The sequence below is a fragment of the Saccopteryx bilineata genome, chromosome 1, assembly GCF_036850765.1.
Source record: "Saccopteryx bilineata isolate mSacBil1 chromosome 1, mSacBil1_pri_phased_curated, whole genome shotgun sequence".
NCBI lineage: Eukaryota > Metazoa > Chordata > Mammalia > Chiroptera > Emballonuridae > Saccopteryx > Saccopteryx bilineata.
In genome coordinates, this window is record NC_089490.1 from 119,278,719 (window position 1) to 119,300,869 (window position 22,151).

At 38.3% G+C, this 22,151-nt stretch overlaps 1 protein-coding gene across 2 annotated transcripts in view; it reads left to right on the forward strand.

Moving 5' to 3' along the window:
- AEBP2 (AE binding protein 2) overlaps positions 1 to 22,151 on the forward strand; it is a 76,875-nt gene that overhangs the window by 26,126 nt on the left and 28,598 nt on the right. For both annotated transcript variants that reach the window (XM_066264559.1, XM_066264558.1), the window contains 2 exons: positions 642 to 849; positions 11,967 to 12,074. In XM_066264559.1, the coding sequence (XP_066120656.1) occupies positions 642 to 849; positions 11,967 to 12,074 (316 nt within the window). The remainder of the gene's footprint in view (positions 1 to 641; positions 850 to 11,966; positions 12,075 to 22,151) is intronic.

Genomic DNA, 22,151 nt, shown 5'->3' on the forward strand with positions numbered 1-22,151 from the left:
GTTTAAAAACATTTTATTTGGATTGTGGTAAAATCAGGCTAACTTTATGACATCTGGTTTTCTCTCTTCTGCTTTTGTATTTAGAAGGGAGAATACAGCAAAATTTCCCACCTTATTTGAAATGGAAAGAGATAGGATGTGAGGGCAGTTGTATTCTCAGATTAGTGAATAGACTACAAGATAGATGTTAGGTCAACTAGTGATTTATAGAATTGTAAAGGTAATCTTTTGATTCTGAATTATTTATAGCTGGAAATTATTTATTACTTTATTGTGTTTGAATTATGGAAAGGATGAAATGTGATGAAATGTGTGTGTGTGTGTGTGTGTGTGTGTGTGTGGTTTGTTTTCTGTAGGATATAGTATTGGGGAGTTTGTGTCTGCCAAAAGTTGCTTAAATTATCCCACGCATGCCTGGTTTTGAGGTAGTAGTGTTGTTTTTTTTTTTTTTTTTTGCATTGATTTGCAGTTTATTGCCAAGTAAATAATTTCAAAGCAGTGTTATTTTTTAAAGGAAAATACAGGTAGTATGCTTTGTGTAGAGCAGAACATGAAGTAATAATCTTAATTAAATATTTATAAGATCATATTCATTTTAGTGAATTGCTAGGAATAACACAGCCTTTTTTCTTCTTTTGTAGCATAAGCAGTACTATAATGGATGTAGACAGCACAATTTCCAGTGGGCGTTCAACTCCAGCAATGATGAACGGACAAGGAAGCACTACTTCTTCAAGCAAAAATATTGCCTATAATTGTTGTTGGGACCAGTGCCAGGCTTGCTTCAACTCTAGTCCAGATCTGGCAGATCACATCCGTTCCATACATGTAGATGGTCAGCGAGGAGGGGTTGGTTTTGCCATTTCTTTTTTTTTACTCCCTGTTTTCATTAGTTTTATTAATTTATAATTGCTAGTTAGGCTTTTTTCTTTCCCTCAAAGTAATTTGCTCTTAGGTATATTACTCTGAGGAACATAGACTTTCTAAAATACAGTGGGAATGTTATAAATAAATACAGTGTATTCCAAAGTTCTGATGTTTGAGTTGAGGGCATTTATGAATTGGCACTGTTCATGATTTCTGTTATGGTGGTCCTAAACTATCCCTGATGCTGAAATTAACTGGAGAGACTATTGGTACCAGCATAAGTGTATATAATTGTATTAAATGATAGTCTACACTCACTCATTTGTGAGTGAAAATTGATCATCTTTCCCAGATCTTGTCAGAGGTGACTTAGTTAAAAAGTTCTGATCAGTCAGTATTGACCTGTACGCTTTCAGGACTCCTTTGGATAGTGAATGAAGAATTGAGCAAATTCAGTGAGTCAAAGTATAATGTACCAAAATATTTATAATATTATTTATAATTTTAATTTTTTCAGTTTTATCTAGATTTGTCTTGAAAAGTTGCCATGTTTAGCATGTTTTCCAGAAATTAATGTTACATCGTAAATACAGATAATTTATTAGGCCACACATTTCCCAACTCTCTTCCATCTCTGTTGAGATAAATATACTGATACTAAAATGGTTAAAGTCATCAGCGTTTAAGTGAGTAGGTAACTGCTTTCAATGCTGTACTGATAATTAGATCATACTGATTTTTTTTAAAAAATGAGGTCAAATAAGCACCCCTAATATTTTAACCCATGGTATTGCATTTAAAATTTCTTTTAATAAGTATTAGCTGTTGTTGTAATATGATATAATATGTCAGCAGTCTTTTGATTACTCAAGCTTGATAAATAAAACATTTGTCTTATTGTTAGATTTAACATATATGGTGTGTAGGTAGACACCAAATGGTGCACTGGTGAATTGTGTCCATCCTATGGCTTTTCACTGTATAAGGCAGCTTTGGTAACTATGCCCTTCACCGGAATCAGGTTTTTGGTATGAACTCTCTTAACCAAGTTGGTGTCCTGGTCATTTTGAGTTGCCTTTTGTGAGCCAGTGCTTGATGTCACTTGGTATATATCAGTATGGCAGACATTTTGTTTTAATTTATTGATTTTAGGGGGGGAGGGAGTTGGGGAGAGAGTGAGAAACATTGACATTGATTTGTTGATCCACTTCTTTAAGTATTCATTGGTTGATTTTTGCATGTGCCCTAAACAGGGATTGAACCTGCGACCTTGGTGTATTGAGATGATGCTCTAAGGAACTGAGCTTTTCGGCCAGGGCACTGTGGTAGTCTTTTGAGTCATGGCAGGATGCTGATTTAGTAGCTCAATATAGTAGCATGAACTATGTAGAAGATTCCTGGGATTCTCTTAGCAGGGTAGAGAGAATGTAACATTTCTAAGTCTTCGATTCTACAAGTTGAGTTGGCACACACCTGTAAAAGAACATTTTCAGCTCTTTGCAGATTTGTGGGAAAAACTGGATATAGACTGAATACATCAAGTAATCACTGCAACTACATGTACGTTAATATTACAGAGCTAGACTTGAAGTCTTCATAATTTATACAATAAGTGTAAACTTGTTAAAATGAAAACCCCTTTGTTATTTCTTGAACCCGTATTCATAAAATTAATTTAGTACAAATAATAAGATTCTCTGGCTAATTTTAACAATAATGCTATTTTGACTGCAGAAAGAAGTCTTTATTTTTGAAGGATGTTACTGCTAATGAACATCAGGAAATTGGAGAACTGCAGGAAATACATCTCAATTATTTCTACATACCAATCATTGGTATATAGACTAAGCTTTTCTTTTTACCACCCCTCACCCAAGGTTTTATTTATTGATTTTACAAAGAGAGTTGGTGGGGAAGAGCCAGATGTATCAATTCATAATTGCTTCACTTTAGTTCAGGGGTCCCCAAACTATGGCCCCGTGGGTTGCATGCGGCCCCCTGAGGCCATTTATCCGGCCCCCACCGCACTTCTGGAAGGGGCACCTCTTTCATTGGTGGTCAGTGAGAAGAGCATAGTTCCCATTGAAATACTGGTCAGTTTGTTGATTTAAATTTACTTGTTCTTTATTTTAAATATTGTATTTGTTCCCGTTTTGTTTTTGTACTTTAAAATAAGATATGTGCAGTGTGCATAGGGATTTGTTCATAGTTTTTTTTATAGTCTGGCCTCCAACGGTCTGAGGGACAGTGAACTGGCCCCCTGTGTAAAAAGTTTGGGGACCCCTGCTTTAGTTGTTCATTGGTTTCTTGTTATATGTTCCTTGAATTGGCAAGCCCAGGATTTCAAACTAGCAACCTCAGCATTCTATGTGGGTCAGTACTATCCAGTGTGCCATCACAGACCAGGCAACTAAGCTTTCATAATAAAAGTTTGAATGAGGATTTGAAAACCTGATATTAATATAGGATAGAAAAATCTTGATATGGTTTTGTGCTTTAATTTATTGATTGATTGATTGATTTTAGCAAGAGAGGGAAGGAGAGAGACAGAAACATCGATCTGTTCCTGTGTGTGCCCTGACTAAGGATTGAACTGGCACCCTCTGTGCTTCGGGATGGATTCTCTAACCAACTGAGCTATCCGGCCAGGATGATCTAGTTTGTGCTTTAAAATAGAGTAGTTGTGGATTGGAAAGTAAATTTTTTTTTTTTTGAGAGAAGGGTGGGGGGAGAGAGAGAGAGGAAAGAAAGGGGTGAGGGAGAGAGAAGCATCAACTCATTGTTCCACTTAGTTGTGCACCCATTGATTGCTTCTCATATGTGCCTTGACTGGGGCTTGAGCCAGTGACCCTGGGATCAAGCTGGTGACCTCAGTGGTCTGGGACGATGCTGTATCCACTTTGCCATCAGCCAGGGCTTTAAAAAAAATTTTAAATGGCCTATTTGAAGTTTGGAACTTAAAAAAAATATTATTTTAACCTTTTTATGTATACAGTTTAGTAGTATTTGTACATTTATATTGTATGTAACCACATCCGCTATCCATCTCCAGACCTTTTCATTATTTAAAACTGAAATCTGTACCCATTAAACAATAACTTCCTTATTTTCCCTTTCCTCAGCCCCTGGTAACTGCTCTTCTGCTTTTTGTGTATAAGACTCTATTTTAGATACCTCATAGAAGTGGAAAACAGTAGATTTTGATAACAAGTTTTTTTTTAGGTTTTTAATTTCTTTTCTACCCTAAGTGTTAAATTATCATAATGGACTAGATACAAATGAGGGGAAAATTGGTAACCCCAGAGGACTTTGTGCTTCTAGTTACTAAAATATAACAATTTTAGCCTGACTAGAGAGTTGTGCAGTGGACAGAGTGTTGGCCTAGAACACACAGGACCAGGTTTGAAATCCCGAGGTCGCTGGCTTGGCTGCAAGGCCCCCCCCCCCCCCCCCCCCCCCCGCGTGGGGGGCCCACATCAAGGCACATATAAGAAAGCAATCAATGAACAACTACAGTACGGGCAATGAAGAATTGATGCTTCTCATTTCTCTACTTCCTGTCTGTCTGTCCCTCTCTCTATATCTCTCTTGATAGAAAGAAAGAAAGAAAAAGAAAACAGTTTTACTGGAACAGTAAGTTAGTAAGATTTCCATTTCTTCTTTCTTATCTCATTTTGAACTTCACCCTGGAAAAAAAACAAAACCATCATGTAACAGCTTAAAAACTTTTTTTCCTTTTAAACTATGCTGTTATGTCGTGTGGACTTTATATTTGTTGGCTGAAGCCAGATGGAGTTAGGTTTTCCTGACCTTTTCATGTATCAAAGTGGTTGGATAGTTAACTCTACATTAAAAGTTATACTATTTACTTAAATGCCAAATTATGAATATACCTTTTTAAAAATGAATCATGAGAGGGTTCTCTCCTCTTTAAAAAATAAAAACAGGCACGAAAAACTAATCTTTTCTGTTAAGTATAATAGAATTGTGTTCTTGGGTCTACACTTTCATATGAAATCCATGATTGGATTTTCAAAACTAGATTGACCTATTTTATTAATCAAATTTCAAATCCCAGTGTCCTCTTAATATAATATATACCTGAGTTTGGGTAGGTGGGGCACTTCATTTTGTAGATTTTAGTGGTGCAGTAAGAGCTAGTTGTCTTCTTTTCTTTCTGTTTTAACTATTTCTTACTTTATAAACAATTGCCAGAAAAAAATATGTTCATGTTTCTTGATGCAGGAGTTATTTTACATGTGCCATTTTATCAAGTTTACTTTAGTGTATGTGTTTTGGTGTGTTTGTGGGGAGAGGCACAGGGGAAGATTGGGGGTGAGAGGAGATAAAATATTATTCAAAGACTTGAATGAGGCCAGTTACCTTTATGTTATATAAAGTGACTTTTGTAGACTTTTCAGGGTAAAATCACATCGCTGATAGGAAGTGAAATCAATCTTAGGAGGTCACTTTGCATTTTAATTGCCAATCTGGTATCTCCTGAACACAACATGCAATTTGTCAGCTCTCTTGCAATACATGAAAAATATTTTATTGCTGTAATTTGAAATGAAATATTTTTGTCCTGTTTTATTCCATATCTTTTAACAGAAAATTTAAAATAATACATTTAATGTGGGTAAAAAAAGATTAAAATTATAGCTGTCATTTTAGACACACCTTGAAAGAACAAACTGATTTGAGACAAAATCTTGATAGATTCAAAAAAATATTTTGCTTCTCTTTTGTATGTTCACATTTTGTAAAATAATGAATTTTTTTCTGACAAATATTAGAGCTTAAAGGAATCATAAAGTCATTCATTCATTCCTTCCTGATTTTAGGGTGGTGTACCTCTTGGTGTATATGAAATCATTTTGTATCATATTTGACTGGTAAAGGAATCTAATTCCTTAATAAACTTAGCTCCCCTGACCCTTTGAGCATGTAAATTAATGCTGCTTGCTGGCTCTATATTTAGAATAGATTTGCCTGATTTTATTTTATTTTAATTTATTTTTTATTCCTCCGAAGTTGGAAATAGAGAGGCATTCAGACAGACTCCCACACGCGCCCAACCGGGATCCACCCAGCATGCCCACCAGGGGGCGATGCTCTGCCCATCTAGGGTGCCGCTCTGCTGCAACTAGAGCCATTCTAGCACTCGAGGCAGAGGCCATGAAGCCATCCTCAGTGCCTGGGCCAACTTTGCTCCAGTGGAGCCCTGGCTGCCGGAGGGGAAGAGAGAGACAGGGAGGAAGGAGAGGGGGAGGGGTGGAGAAACAGATGGGCGCTTCTCCTGTGTGCCCTGGCTGGGAATCGAACTCGGGACTCCCGCACGCCAGTCCGACGCTCCTCCACTAAGCCAACTGGTCAGGGCCGATTTGCCTGATTTTAATTTACTTTACTAATCACTAAATTCTTATGCATTCTAGGTCAGGTTGCATTGTACTCTTTTTAGAAGGTACAGCTGACCTGTTCTGACAGTAGTGAGGAAGGTTTTCTAGAGAAATTCTCACAGAAGACCACCTTGAAACAACATTGAAATTGTTGACCTGTGTGTCTTGAAAGTTTGGTCATTGTAAATGTGAAGATTTTTTTGGTAGTCTCAAAATATTCTTTTTGTTTTTTTAAAAATTAATTTATTTATTTTTTACAGAGACAGAGAGTGAGTCAGAGAGAGGGATAGACAGGGACAGACAGACAGGAACGGAGAGAGATGAGAAGCATCAATCATTAGTTTTTCATTGTGCGTTGCAACACCTTAGTTGTTCATTGATTGCTTTCTCACATGTGTCTTGACCGCGGGCCTTCAGCAGACTGAGCAACCTTTTGCAGGAGCTAGCGACCTTGGGTCCAAGCTGGTGAGCCTTACTCAAACCAGATGAGCCCGCACTCAAGCTGGCGACCTCAGGGTCTCGAACCTGGGTCCTTCCACATCCCAGTCCGATGCTCTATCCACTGCGCCACTGCCTGGTCAGGCCAAAATATTCTTTTAATGGCTGTGTAGTTTTTTGGGTTTTTTTGGACAGTGGCAGAAAAATATGGCGACAGTTATTTTGAGAGGGGACCTCTCAAGGGTCATTGTATATTTGTCCCTCTTTGCTCCTCTCACCAGAGATGGGGCCTCCAATGTCTAATATAAACACAATTTTTCTGTAAACCATCCTCTTAGAGAATATATATCATCTTACATTTTTATTGTTTTAGAGTTATTAAATATGTGTTAATTGTGTCTATTTTATGAAAAAGAAATAGACTTAGATAAGTGATTCTCCCAAGATTACATAGCAAAGAAGTATGGAAGCTGGATAGAATTTAGTCATTTACTTTTGTTCTATTTCTGTTATATCTTATACAGCCTAATATAACTTAAATCTATCATGAGAGCCTGGACAATGAACCTCTGTGTCTCAATATTCTAGTTAATATAGCTAAAACGTTTTTAAAAATTATTCTTACTGATTTTAGAGAGTGAGGAATAGAGAAAAACATTGATTTGTTGTTCCACTTATGTATTCATTGTTTGATTCTTGTATGCCCCCTGATGGGGAACAAACCCACAGCCTTGGGCCTGACCAGGTGGTGGTGCAGTGGATAGAGTGTTGACCCAGAATGCCGAGGACCCTGGTTTGAACCGCTGCGGTGCTATCTTGAGTGCAGGGTTGCCAGCTTGAGTGTAGGATCATAGACATGACCCCATGGTCGCTGGCTTAAGCAAGGGGTCACTGACTCAGCTGGATTCCCCAGGTCAAGGTACACATGAGAAAGCAATCAATGAACAACTAAAGTGTTGCAACAAGTTAATGCTTCTCATCTCTCTCCCTGCCTGCCTGTCCCTGCCTGCCTCTCGTTTAAAAAAAACAAACAAAGAAACCACAATCTTGGCATATTGGGATGATGTTCTAACCAACTGAGCTGACCAGCTAGTGCCCTGGTTGGCAAACTGCGGCTCGTGACCCACATGTGGCTCTTTGGTCCCTCGAATGTGGCTCTTCCACAAAATACCACGTGCAGGCGCAACCTCGATAAGAAATGTACCTACCTATAAAGTTTAAAAAATTTGGCTCCCCCCCAAAATTTCAATTGTTGTACTGTTGATATTTGGCTCTGTTGACTAATGAGTTTGCCGACCACTGGCCTAGGGCAATATACCTAAATCTTAATTCATTTTAAGATAGTATAGAAGAACTGTGAGAGTACTTATTTTTGAGTAATTCCTTTCATACTAGGGTATAATTTCTGTTTTTTTTAAACTTTTTTAAAAATTTATTTTTTACAGAGTCAGAGAGTGAGTCAGAGAGAGAGATAGACAGGGACAGACAGACAGGAACGGAGAGAGATGAGAAGCATCAGTCATTAGTTTTTCATTGCACGTTGCAACACCTTAGTTTATTGATTGCTTTCTCATATGTGCCTTGACCGAGGGCCTTCAGCAGACCGAGTAACCCCTTGCTGGAGCCAGTGACCTTGGGCTCAAGCTGGTGGGATTTTGCTCAAACCAGATGAGCCCGCGCTCAAGCTGGTGACGTCGGGGTCTCGAACCTGGGTCCTCTCCATCCCAGTCTGACGCTCTATCCACTGCGCCACCACCTGGTCAGGCTGTAATTTGTTTTTTAAAAAATTTTTATGTATTGATTTCAGCGAGAGGGGATTAAAAAAATTTTTTTTATTATTTTCAGTGAGAGAGGAAGGTGGGGGGAGAGAGAGGAGAGATACAAGAATGTAGAGCTGTTCCTTTATATGCCCTGACCAGGGATCAAACAAACAGCTTCTGCACTTCAGGATGATGCTCTACCAGCCGAGCTATCTTGCCAGAGTGATGTTTGTTTTTCAGGGTTAAATTTTATAATGAAGTTTCTCAAAGTGGGATATAAAAATGCTTTTCACATCCTGGCATCAAAAAAGATTGAAGTTTGAAGGAAGATAACTTTAGTTAGATTTTGGACTGTTTTATCAAAGGGTATTTTTCTAAATATACATTAGGAAAGAAAATTTAGCTGTTTTTGTGAATCCTTGATGTGGACATTTAGTGCCATTTTGTGTATCAAAACTATCCTTGTGTAAGTTTGTTGCTTTCTTTTCCTTCCTCCCTAATTATTTTTCAAACATTTCACAACTATTTTACCCAAATATGGCCAAACATAGATAGCTTTTCTCATTATACTTATTATATTTCCTAAATTATTGACTATGTTGAAGGTTATGGTTTTTCTTTGAACCTGTCTAGACCGCACCCACTCACAGTTATGGCTATTTTTCGATGGAATTATGAGACCTGTCATTGCCTCCATATTTGTTTATTCATAGGAAGAAAGAGCTTCGAGATTTGTGGTTTCCCTCAGATGTGGTGGTTGGGTAATGTTAGGCTAGAGCAGTGTTTGAATATTTTTTGGGTTTTTTTTTTTTAAGTCTTTTTGAGAGTATTCAGCACAGGGGACACTTAAGAGTTACATCAACAGAATTCTTCTCTCTTATAAACATTATTATGTAAATTATGTTAATTTCTCCCCCATAGTGTATATCCTGTGAGAATTTTAAACCAAGCTATGATTCCTATTTATTACTTTTTTTGTGTGTGTGTGTGACAGACAGAGAGAGAGGGACAGATAGGGACAGACAGAAAAGAAGGGGGAGAGATGAGTTGCAGCTCCTTTGTTGTTCATTGATTGCTTTTCATATGTGCCTTGACCAGGGAGTTATAGCAGAGCGTGTGCCTCCTTGCTCAAGCCAGCGACCCTGGGCTTCAAGCCAGTGACCTTTGGGCTCAAGCCAGTGACCATGGGGTCATGTCTGTGATCCCATGCTCAAGCTGGCGACCCCATGCTCCAGCTGGTGAGCCTGCACTCAAGCTCGATGAGCTCGTGCTCAAGCTGGTGACATTGGGGTTTTGAACCTGGGTCCTCTGCGTCCCAGTCTGATGCGCTCTCCACTGTGCCACTGCCTGGTCAGGCCCTATTTATTACTGGGATTGAAAATTTCAGATTTTCAGAGTCTAGTAAAGTGTTGAGTCAGGAAATTGATAGATAGCACTTATCTGCATGTGGTGATCAAATACTCATTTTCATAACATACAGGTATAGCTTTAAAGTTTCTTTTTTGGCCCTGGCTGGTTGGCTCAGTGGTAGAGTGTCGGCCTGGTGTGCAGAAGTCCTGGGTTCGATTCCCGGCCAGGGCACACAGGAGAAGCGCCCATCTGCTTCTCCACCCCTCCCCCTCTCCTTCCTCTCTGTCTCTCCCCCTCCCGCAGCGAGGCTCCATTGGAGCAAAGATGTCCCGGGCACTGAGGATGGCTCCTTGGCCTCTGCCCCAGGCATTGGAGTGGCTCTGGTCGAGGCAGAGCGACGCCCCCTGATGGGCGTGCTGGTGGATACCGGTCGGGTCGGGCGCATGCAGGGGTCTGTCTGACTGTCTCTCCCCATTTCCAGCTTCAGGGGGAAAAAAAAAATTCTTTTTTTTGAGTTTGTTTAAAAAATAGCTTTTAATAAATGTGTACTAAGTCAAGAATTTTAAATATGAAAGAGGAAATATTAATGACTTTAATATCTTCTTAATTAAAGATAAACTAGCAAATGTTGTAGAATAAGGATATATGATAACTTTCTCTAAACAGTCACATCAAAGTTATAGGGTTGCCTGGTTAGACTATCTGATGTAAAATGGCTTGATTTTGAGTAAAAATTGATCTGTTATTTTAAATAGTCTTTTTCTAGTCTTAATTTTTTTTAGACTGAATTTAGTGATTGTTTCCTCAGTTCTGTGTGTCTTTTCTTTCTGTTCTGTATGTAGTATATTATAGTCTTCAAAGTAGGGTTCTATATATAACTGTTCTTACCACAGAAAATAACAGAACCTAGAAATGGTACTTTGAAGTGTTATGATTATGGTAAATTTATGTGGGGTTTTTTTGCTGATGTTAGGGATCCATTTTAATGTTTAGTTTGGAAATGTATAGGATGGAAATATAATCAATTAGGAAACTGTTATCTCACTAGTTGGAAAATGGGAAAGATGAGATAACCATTTAGTTGACAGATATATGCTTTTCCAAACCCAGTCATAGCTGTCTGAATCCAAGAATGTATGTCTATTATGATGATAGAGTAGTTCATGCCCATTGCTTCTGCAACTATATATGTATTTACACACATATATAAATAGATAATAATTTTTTTTTTTAATGTGAGAGGAGGGGAGATAGAGAGACAGACTCTCACATGTGCCCCCACCTGGATCTACCTGGCAAGCCCCCTACTGGCGATGCTCTGCCTATGTAGGGCTATTGCTCAGCAGCCATTTATAATGCCTGAGGCTGAGGCTCCTTGAAGCCATCCTCAGTGCCCTGGGCCAGCTTGCTTGAACCAATCTAGTCATGGTTGTGGGAGGGATAGAGAGGGGGAAAGAAAGGGGAGTGGGAGATTAGAGAAGCAGATGGTCACTTCTCCTGTGTGCCCTGACTGGGAATTAAATCTAGGACATCCACATGCTGAACCAAAACTCTGCCACTGAGCCAACCTTCCAGAGCTCTTTCACAACTATATTAATTTGACATTTGTATTAGATTTTGCTTCCTAGTCAAGATAATTGAAAATCATTCTTAGTGAATAGAACATTGTAAGAATAAGTAGTGTGCAAGAGAGAATAGGAATTCAGGAGCAGGGAAATTGTAATTTGATGTTACTTATTATTTGTAGATGAAACTCAATATCCACTAATTTAACTATTTTGATTTATTTTTATAGTTTATACCTATTGTTTTTTAATAATTACAATTAATGCATGCCTGTTTCCTCATACAGTAAATACAAAAATGTAAATAATGGTTTACAGTCCTAGTTTCTATGGATGTTTTGTTAATATTTTATATATTTCCCTCTGAATGGCATTTTGGCATTGATGTATTAGTTACTTATTGAGAAAATGGACAGAAACCTTAAAGGGGAAGGATTAAAACTGTGCCTCTTATACTGGAAATTTAACATTAAGCATTTGATTGCCTCTTTGTGTCAATTGAAGGCTTGCAACGTGCTCAATTGAGCGTACAGGGAATAAAGCTTTGTTGAAATAAGTAATGAAAATTATTATGGCTCTTTTAACAGGTATTTGTTTGCTTATGGAAAGGTTGTAAAGTATATAACACTCCGTCAACCAGTCAGAGTTGGTTACAGAGGCATATGCTGACACACAGTGGAGATAAACCTTTCAAGGTAAGTTAAATGTATCTAACTTTGTGTTTTAATTTTAGCATAAGTTGACAGAATTCTTAACTGGGCAGCTTTTGCCCTTCTAAAAAAGTTTAAAAGAACCATTTGTTTTAACATTTTAGTAGATGTGTGGAATTTTTAAAAATAGATGGAGGAAAGATGATTTAATCCAATTTTAAAATTTGGAGGCCAGAAAAAAAGTATCTGAGTGTACAGATTTGAAAATAATGGACAAATTATTTTTGTGACTTGAATGCATGTTTTTTTTTTTTAATTAAAATTTTTTTATTTTTTGGTTTTAGTCAGAGAGGAAGGGGAGGGGAGAGAGAGACAGGGACATCAGTCTGTTTCTGTATGTGCCCTGACCGGGGACTGAACTGGGGATAATGCTCTAATCAAATGAGCTATCTGGCCAGGGCTGAATACATGTCTTTAAAGTTGGTTGGTTGTTAATATCTTGTGCTATGATTTGTTTTCTAACTATGATAGGTTTCACCTTTTTGTTAGCAAACAGTGCTTATTACATGTAAAATGTAATTGCAGAACACGAAGGAACTTGACTCCTTTCACTCAATTTCAAGGTCTTATATTAAGATTAGTTGTAACTACTGTGTCCAAGAGATGCAGTTAGGAAAATCTGTATAAAGAGCAAGTTTTTTAAAAACCGTTTTTAGTATTTATCTTTTTTTTTTAAAGTATTTTTTATTTTTATTTTTTTTTATACAGGGACAGAGATAGAGTCAGTGAGAGGGATAGACAGGAATAGACAGACAGGACCGAGAGAGATGAGAAGCATCAATCATCAGTTTTTCGTTTTGACACCTTAGTTGTTCATTGATTGCTTTCTCGTATGTACTTTGACCGCGGGCCTTCAGCAGACTGAGTAACCCCTTTGCTCGAGCCAGTGACCTTGGGTCCAAGCTGGTGAGCTTTTGCTGAAACCAGATGAGCCCATGCTCAAGCTGGTGACCTCAGGGTCTCGAACCTGGGTCCTCGGGATCCCAGTCCAATGCTCTATCCACTGCGCCACCGCCTAGTCAGGCTATTTATCTTCATTAAAAACTGAACAAAATATTTTGGTTTGTAACTATGGAAAGCATATGCCATAGAAACTAAAAGTTTGTGTTTAAAGAAGTTTAATAGTTGTTAAACCCATAATATTTACTGGTATGTAAATTCTGTGTGAGAAACTTTCCTTAGGTTTTATTAGGAAGGAAATAATTCTTGTGGAGTTATTTTAAAAAAAATCACCTTGTTATTTTTTGAAGATGGTCTTTAATAAGTTTTAAAAATGTATAAAGAAATAATTTACGTTGAAAATCTTGCTCCCTCTTTTCTTACTCCCTCTCTCCCAAATAACTTGTTTCTAGTGAATTCTTTAGTATTTCTTAATGAAACTACAAGCAGGTAAATATGTAATCTTACTCTTCTTTTGTTCTGACACAGAACTAGTAAACTGTATACTGTTTGTACTTTACTTTTTAAAATAAGCCCTTTATTTTAAAACAGTTTGAAATTTACGGAAGTATTAAAAAGATTATAGTTTTCATATACCCTACGCCAAGTTTTCCCCATTTTTAGCATCTTTATTGTGTGTATGTATACCTTACTTTTAAAAAAATATACTTTATATTAGTCATCGTTCCATATTCATTTATAGAGAAGATTCTCTTTTTCTTTTTTTTAATAGCTTCATAGTATTTCTTTGGGTGGCTGCAACAGTTTAATGAAAATTGTATCGACACTGGATTGTTTCTAGTCTTTGCTACTACAAATAGTGCTACAGTGATGAATCTTCAGACATGTCATTTTATACATGTATATTTATATATATATATAAATGAAAAATTTTCCAAAATTATATGATTGCTTGAATCAAAGGCTGTATCAGCATTGCTAATTTTGATAAATATTGCCATATTGCTGTCCCAGGGCCCTTGCCCTCATCAGCTTTGTTAAAGCGGCTGTCTTCTTTACAACCTTCCTGACAGGGTGCTGTCAAACTTTTGTATTTTTGTTAATCTAATAGATGAGAAATTCCTTCCTGGGGTAGTTTTAATTTGCTTTTCTTTGATTGTGAGTGATGTTTTGCATCTTTGCATATGTTTAACCATTTGGATTTCTTTCTTTCTCTCTGCCTTTCTCCCTGTCTTTCTTTTTTGAGAGACAGACACGATGGGAGAGAGATGAGACACATCACGTTGTAGTTGTGGCATCTTAGTTGTTCATTGATTGCTTCGCATACGTTCCTTGACCAGGGGACTCCAGCCGAGCCAGTGACCACTTGTTCAAGCCAGAGACCTTGGGCTTCAAGCCAGCGACCCTGGGATCATGTTGGTGAACTCATGCTCAAGCTGTTGAGACTTAGCTCAAGCCGGTGACTGCAGATTTGAACCTAGGACTGCAGCATCCCAGGTTGATGCTCTGTCCACTGCACCATCACCAGTCAGGCCGAGGTAACTACCAAATTATTACCAGCCACACATTAGACATAAATTTAGAAAACCTGTCCCAGGTCACACTCTGCTAGTAAATACAGAGCCAGCATATGTAGTATAAATATAGGAAGAAGTAGGGTGTTAAAATGATAGGATCCATGTGCCAACAGAGCTCAATGAGACCATGTATTTTTTTTTTTAAAAGACGAATGAGAAACAACGAACAATTGAAGTGATGCCACTACTAGTTGATGCTTATCTCTCTCATCACTGTCTTTCTCGCCCTTCCTGTCTCTCTCAAATAAAAGTTACCTCATAGAGTACTGCTGTATATATCCAATAATGTAAGAGGTTATTGTTGAAGTGAAAGAATCATTTACTTTCTGATCATATGTATTTTTATATATTTTTCTTTAAGGCAGCAATTTTATTGTTGGTTGAATATTACTATTATGTGCAGGTTAATTTCAAAGCCCATAAACTAGGTTTCCCCTCAGATCCTCTTTTTAGAAACTGTAGATTATTCCCACTGGAGAGGGGGAAAGAAATTGTTTTTAAAAGACAAAAAATAAAGGGTGTGATGTAGCAAGGCATTACTCTGTAAGTCATAGGAATCATTTTAATCAAGAAAACACTTACTGATATCTTCAGTACGTGGCAATGTGCTAGGCATTTTGGAAGCAAGATGTGTAAGAAAGGCAGGCCTGTGCTCTTCAGGGAACTATATTCTTTAGGTTTATAGAAATCTAAGTAGATTCAAGTAATGAAGTATTTTTTTTATTATTTATTTATTCATTTAATTTTTTTTGTATTTTTCTGAAGCTGGAAATGGGGAGAGACAATCAGACAGACTCCTGCATGCGCCCCACTGGGATCCACCCGGCACGCCCACCAGGGGGCGACTCTCTGCCCACCAGGGGGCAATGCTCTGCCCCTCCGGGGCGTCTCTCTGCTGCGACCAGAGCCACTCTAGTGCCTGGGGCAGAGGCCAAGGAGCCATCCCCAGCGCCCGGGCCATCTTTGCTCCAATGGAGCCTCGGCTGCAGGAGGGGAAGAGAGAGACAGAGAGGAAGGAGAGGGGGAGGGGTGGAGAAGCAGATGGGCGCTTCTCCTGTGTGCTCTGGCTGGGAATCGAACCCGGGACTTCTGCACGCCAGGCCGACGCTCTACCACTGAGCCAACCGGCCAGGGCCAAGTAATGAAGTATTTTAATAGTGAGCTATGAAGTAATCTCTGGAAATACAGATTAGAGATCAATTAAATGTACAGTTGGCCTTTGAAAAACACAGGGGTTGATACCCTTGTGCAGTTGCAAAGTCTGTAAACGGTCACCTCCCTCAAAACTTAACTACATTCAGTCTTCGCTTTCCCTGGGGAATTGGTTCCAGAACCCCCAAGGCTACCAGAGCCCGCGGATGCCCCAGTTCCTTATATAAATAAGATGATGTAGGACAGTGCTTACAGTTAGCCTGGCCCCTCTGCATCCACCTTTGCATCCGCATCAACATCTGTAGATTTCCAGCTGCAGACCCAAAATCCTGCTTTTGATCTGCAGTTGGTTGAATCCATGGATGCAAAACACACAGATACAATGGGCCAACTGTATTTATTGAAAAAAATTGTGTAAGTGGACCCCCCAGTTCAAGCCGTTTTTCAAGGGTCACTTTATAGGGGTCTCTAAACTTTTTACACAGGAGGCCAGTTCACTGTCCCTCAGATCATTGGAGGGCTGCCAAATACAGTGGTCCTCTCACCACCAATGAAAGAGGTGCCCCTTCCAGAAGTGCAGTGGGGGCTGGATAAATGGCCTCAGGGGGCCGCAGTTTGGGGATGCCTGCTTTAATATATCAAACAAGCTGGGAAAGAATAATAGAAGTTGAGACAGGAGGTGATAGATAAGGTGATGATGTTTGAGGCAAGTCTCTTATTTTTTTGAAAAAAATTTTTAGTTGTTACATAATATAAAACAGAATGTCTAAAGTACACTTACGTGTTTAACAGTTCAACTGGGGGGCTCAAGCCAGTGATCTTGGGCTTCAAGTTAGTGACCTTGGGATCATGTTGATGATCCCACACTCAAACTGAAGAGCCAGCACTCAAACCAGTGATCACGGGGTTTCGAACCAGGGACCTCAGTGATCTGGGTCAACTTTTCTACTGTTGTCACCACCTGTCAGGCCAGTCCTTTCTTGATAGATTTATTTTGTGTCCAATTTTCCTCAGTATAATAAAGAACAGTATAATCAATGAACACACTTTTTTTTTTATCCTTTTTTTTCTTTTTTAAGAGGAAAGATAGTCCCAGTCCCCCATTTTCCCCCGACCCGGATCCACTTGGCAACCTTGTCTGGGGCCAATGCTCAGACCAATCTAGCTGTCCTCGGTGCCTGGGGCCAACGCTCAAACCAATAGAGCCACTGGTTATGGGAAGGGAGGAGAGAGAGGAGGGGAGAGAAGCAGCTGGTCGCTTTTAGTGTGTGCCCTGACTGGGAATTAAACTCTGGACGTCCATATGCCGGGCCGATACTCTATTCACTTAGCCACGGCCAGGGCCTGGACACACTTTATAAACTTCTTTCGTGAGCTAATATAACTTCCTAGGAGCTATTTTGCTAGGTCAAAGTGTGTGTGAGTGTAAGTTTGCTTTTGATAGGTGTGTTAAATTCTCCTTTGAGAAAAACATACCAGTTTATAGTCTAACCAGGAGTGTATAATGTAGTGCTCGTTTTTCCACAACCTTCCTGAAGCATGGCATTAATTTGTTTTATCTTTGCCAATCTGCTAGATAATTAAAAAAATTACTAGCAAGATGTGAATATCTTTTTTTTTTTTTTTTTTTTTTCGTGGCAGAGAGTCAGAGAGAGGGACAGACAGACAGGAAGGGAGAGGGATGAGAAACATCAGTTCTTCGTTGTGGCTCCTTAGTTGTTTATTGATTGATTTCTCATATGTGCCTTGATGGGGAGGGGCTACAGTAGACCGAGTGACCCCTTGCTCGAGCCAGCGACTTTGGGCTCAAGCTGGTGACCTTGGGTTTCGAACCTTGGTCTTCCCAATCCCAGTCCGATGCTTTATCCACTGCACCACCACCTGGTCAGGCGAGATGTGAATGTTTTGACATATTTTGCCTATTTGTGTTTTTCTCTAAATTGCTTATTCATTTGCCTCTTTTTCTATTTTTTCTTTTGGATTTATAAAAACGATATTAAATGTAACATATTTGCTAAATATAATAGATATGTTGGCTGGCTTGTCAATTTTTTAAAACTTTTGTTCTGTAATCTAGAAGTTTCTGTATATTGACATTAGCATACTTTTCTATATATATATACTATATAGCCACATACAATGTAAATACATTTTTTCCTATATTTTGTACTTTTAGAATAAATTTTTTTGAATGTATTCATTTTATAAAGTAGAAATTACATCATTTCTGTGCTGTGATAGTTGGTTTTACCGAACGGACAATTTCCTTGACATTTTATGGTGGTGTTTTCTGAAATGTAGATTTTTTAACTTTAATTTTGAAATAATTTCAGCTTGCATTAAAGATGCAAGAATTTCTCTATATTTTCTCTCTCACATGTAGGTATAAAGAACTGCCATACACTCCTAACTTAGAGTCACCAGTAATGCCATATTTGTTCTATCTGTCTATCCATTTATCATACATCTCTTTGTCTTCCTCTATTTATTGTCCCGTCTCTCCACCTTTCTCTTTACCCACCTGTACACACACATGCATGTGCACACACAGCCACACAGCCCTTAGGCGGAGCAGTGACCCTAAATACTAAATTGAGTATGTATTTCCTAAGAACAAGGACTTCTTTTACATAAACCTTAGTACAATTGTCAACATCCAGAAATTTAATATTGATGCTGTTACCTATTTAAATTTTACAAATTATTCCAATAATGCCCTTTATAAAGCAGGTTTCTGCCCCCTCTTTAGATTCCAGTTGAGGATCATACATTGCACTTATTTATTTTTAAGATTTTATTTATTGATTTTAGAGAGCAGAGAGAGAGAGAGAAGGCGGAGAAGGGAGGGCAGGAATCATCAACTTGTAGCTGCTTCCTGTATGTACCTTGACTGGACAGGAGTGGGGTTTTGAACCAGCAACCTCAACATTTCACGTCAATGCTATATCCACTGCACCACCACATGTTAGGTGTGCATTATTTTTGTAATGATCAGATTTAGTTTATGTATTATTTACAGATAATAGAACAAATTTTTCATTGAATTTCTTAGGGGACACTTGGTGACAATTTGTTTCATCGTATGAAGTTACTTAGCATCACTTGGTTGAGGTGGAATTTGCTGGGTTCTCTACTGTAAACTTATTTTTTTCTTTACAATTTTTGGAGAGGATAACTATGAACTTATATAAATATGTGTTTCCCGTTAGAACTACAGTGTGTCCGTAAAGTCATGGTGCACTTTTGACCGGTCACAGGAAAGCAACAAAAGACAATAGAAATGTGAAATCTGCACCAAATAGGAAAACCCTCCCAGTTTCTGTAGGATGATATGGCAGCATGTGCGCATGCGCAGTTGATGACGTAACACCGTGTATACAGCGGAGCAGCCCACGGCCATGCCAGTCGAGATGTGGATGGTACAGAGGAAAGTTCAGTATGTTTTGTGGCTCACTAAATTCAAATCCATGACCAAAGTGTTTCGTGAATATCGCCACGTTTATAACGAAGTGCCACCACATAGGAATAACATTACTCGGTGGGATAAGCAGTTGAAGGAAACTGGCAGTTTGGTGGAGAAACCTCGTTCTGGTAGGCCATCAGCCAGTGACGAGTCTGTAGAGGCTATACGGGATAGCTACCTAAGGAGCCCTAAAAAATCTGTGCGTGAGCCCACATCGAACTGCACTGAATAGGTATGAAACTGGCAGAGTTTTCCTTTTATTTGGTGCGGATTTCACATTTCTATCGTCTTTTGTTGCTTTCCTGTGACCGGTCAAAAGTGCACCATGACTTTACGGACACACTGTAGTTTTAGTCTTCATTGATGATTCTTGCCTGGATTAATTACTACTATTTTGATTACAAATGAGTATTTTTCTGTCTTTCTGTCTAAATTTATTAGTTGACATTCTATTTAAAGAGCTTTCTATTCTTTGTTCTATCAACTCTTTGGCTTATAATCCGTCAATATCATTATTTTTGATGCTTACATAATACAGATTTTTACATATTTATCAACTTTTTGTTCATGTGGCTTCTGTGACAACTGTTTAAAGATTTGAATGGTAAGGGTTTCTATTAGAGTGTTGATAATAACAAAGGCTAGAAACTGGAAGTCAGTAAGTCCTGTTTAACTTAATATGGGAAATGAAAGCCGTGGATGAATGATTTAGGTATAAGCCTAGCTTTATGGTCCCTAAATTTATTTGTCTTATGCTTGATGATAAGATGATAAGTAGTGTCATGAAAATAACTGATCAAGTTTGCTCATTATGAAATTTTAGTTTTCTAAAATTGAACAATACTTCTAAAATGCAAATACTTTTTTATTTGCCAAGGGTTTTGTACTATTTATCTTGACAATTAAAGTGCACAGATTATTTGTAGATAACAGCCCCCTGCCCCCACCCAGTGCTCATTTTGTCATGTACCTGCACCTCTGCTCTGTGTGTGCATTTAGAGTTTGAGGGAGAGCGTTGCTGTTACTTTGATAAACATAGTAAAACATTTTAATTATTAAATGTTTGGAAAACATTACATGTGTTTATAGTACTAGGATTTTGGGATTCTTTAAACTATTCTCTTGGTTTTTTTCTTTTTGTAACTGTAATTTTGCTTCTTGTTAGTCGTCTGATACTAAGCTTTATCATGGCTAAATTGTTTCAACCCAGCATTGCTCACAAGTATTTTACTTCACTGAAAAAAAATAAATATGCAACATGTATGATTGTTTTGATTTTCTTTTTCTTACTTTATTTCCAATGTGGCAGTTTGGATAAATTTGTATGTATATGTTTGAAATTGTGTAGCTATATTTTTCAGATAAGCTCACTCTCTTCCCACAGGTTTCCCCTCTGTTCTGATATTTCTGTTTATTTGAACATTTTATTTATAATTATTTGGTTATCTTGGGTTAATTTATTATAACTTTTCCTCAGCAACTAGTCTTCTATAGCCCAGTATGGTGTGTTCCTTTTATAATATATATTTGAATAACTTCCTTTTTTTTGGATATTTTTCCAAAGTTAGAAGTGGAGAAGCAGTCAGACAGACTCCCGCATGTGCCTGACTGGGATACACCCGGCATGTCCACCAGGGGGCGATGCTCTGCCCATCTGGGGCATTGCTCTTTTGCAGCTGGAGCCATTCTAGCGCCTGAGGCAGAGGCCATGGAGCATCCTCTGCGACTGGGCCAACCGTCTTCCAATGAGCCTTGGCTGCGGGAGGGGAAGAGAGACAGAGAGGAAGAAGAGGAGGAAGGGTGGAGAAGCAGATGGGTGCTTCTCCTGTGTGCCTTGGCTGGGAATTGAACCCGGGCCTGCCATACTTCGGGCCGACGCTCTACCGCTGAGATAACTGGCCAGGGCTGAATAACTTTTCATTGTGTAGATTAGTGCTTGGAAACCTCAGACTTTAAAACAGTATTTTTATATTGATTTTTTAGAAGAATAGGGAGAGAGAGAAAGAAACATGCATTTTCTGGTTGAGTTTTGTATGTGCCCTGACTGGGGATCAAACCCATAGCCTTGGTGTATTGGAATGATGCGCTAACAAATGAGCTACCCAAAGTTTTTTGCAAGTGAAACAGCTGATCATTTTAGGTATTTTGGAACCGAGAACCTAGTCTAAAAGGTTGATAAAGAGAAAAGAAGTTTTATCAAACTCGACTGAAGCTATTGTCTCTTCTCTAAAAAGGTGGATTATGGTTGTGCATATAGGCAAATTCTGATAGTTTGTTATAGGACATGGTGTGTGATGCTGATATTATTACATCATTCGCTCTGATGGGTGATGAAATGAAATAATTTTTTCAGTTCCTTTATGATCTGTTTCATAATGGTAGTTGATACTGCTAATTTTAAAATCTTTTACTTTTTTCAGCTTTATTGAGGCATAACTGACAAAATTATAAGACACTTAAAGTACATTTTGTTTTAACACCTAATCACCTTACACACACAACACACATTCTAGTGAGAATCTTTTGATTTTTATCAGACATTCTGTATAATAATACAAAGCTTTAAACACCTATTTTGTTATCTTGTTTGTTATTTTGTATGTCTGTATTTGTGTTTGAAGCTTCCATGTTGCCTAGACTTGACAGCCAATTTTTAGGAGGCTTCCACTCGCCAAAGATGATACAAGTTGAGGATATATATAAGAGTAAAAGCTGCAACGATCATCGTGATACTGAAAAACAATAAATAATACTGCCCCCCCCCCCAAAAGAAAAACTAATTGGTCACTGTGGGAGAATATTAGGGATCTCATTATTCAGAAAACCAGTAAGAATCAAGAGGTACTTCCTTTAACTATTTTAACTTCCTGAACTAACTTTGTTAGTTCACCTAGTCATATAGTAGCTGCTAATAAACATTTTTCTGGTAAATGTGGTTTCTGATGTGGTGTTTTTTTGAGAGGGAGAAAA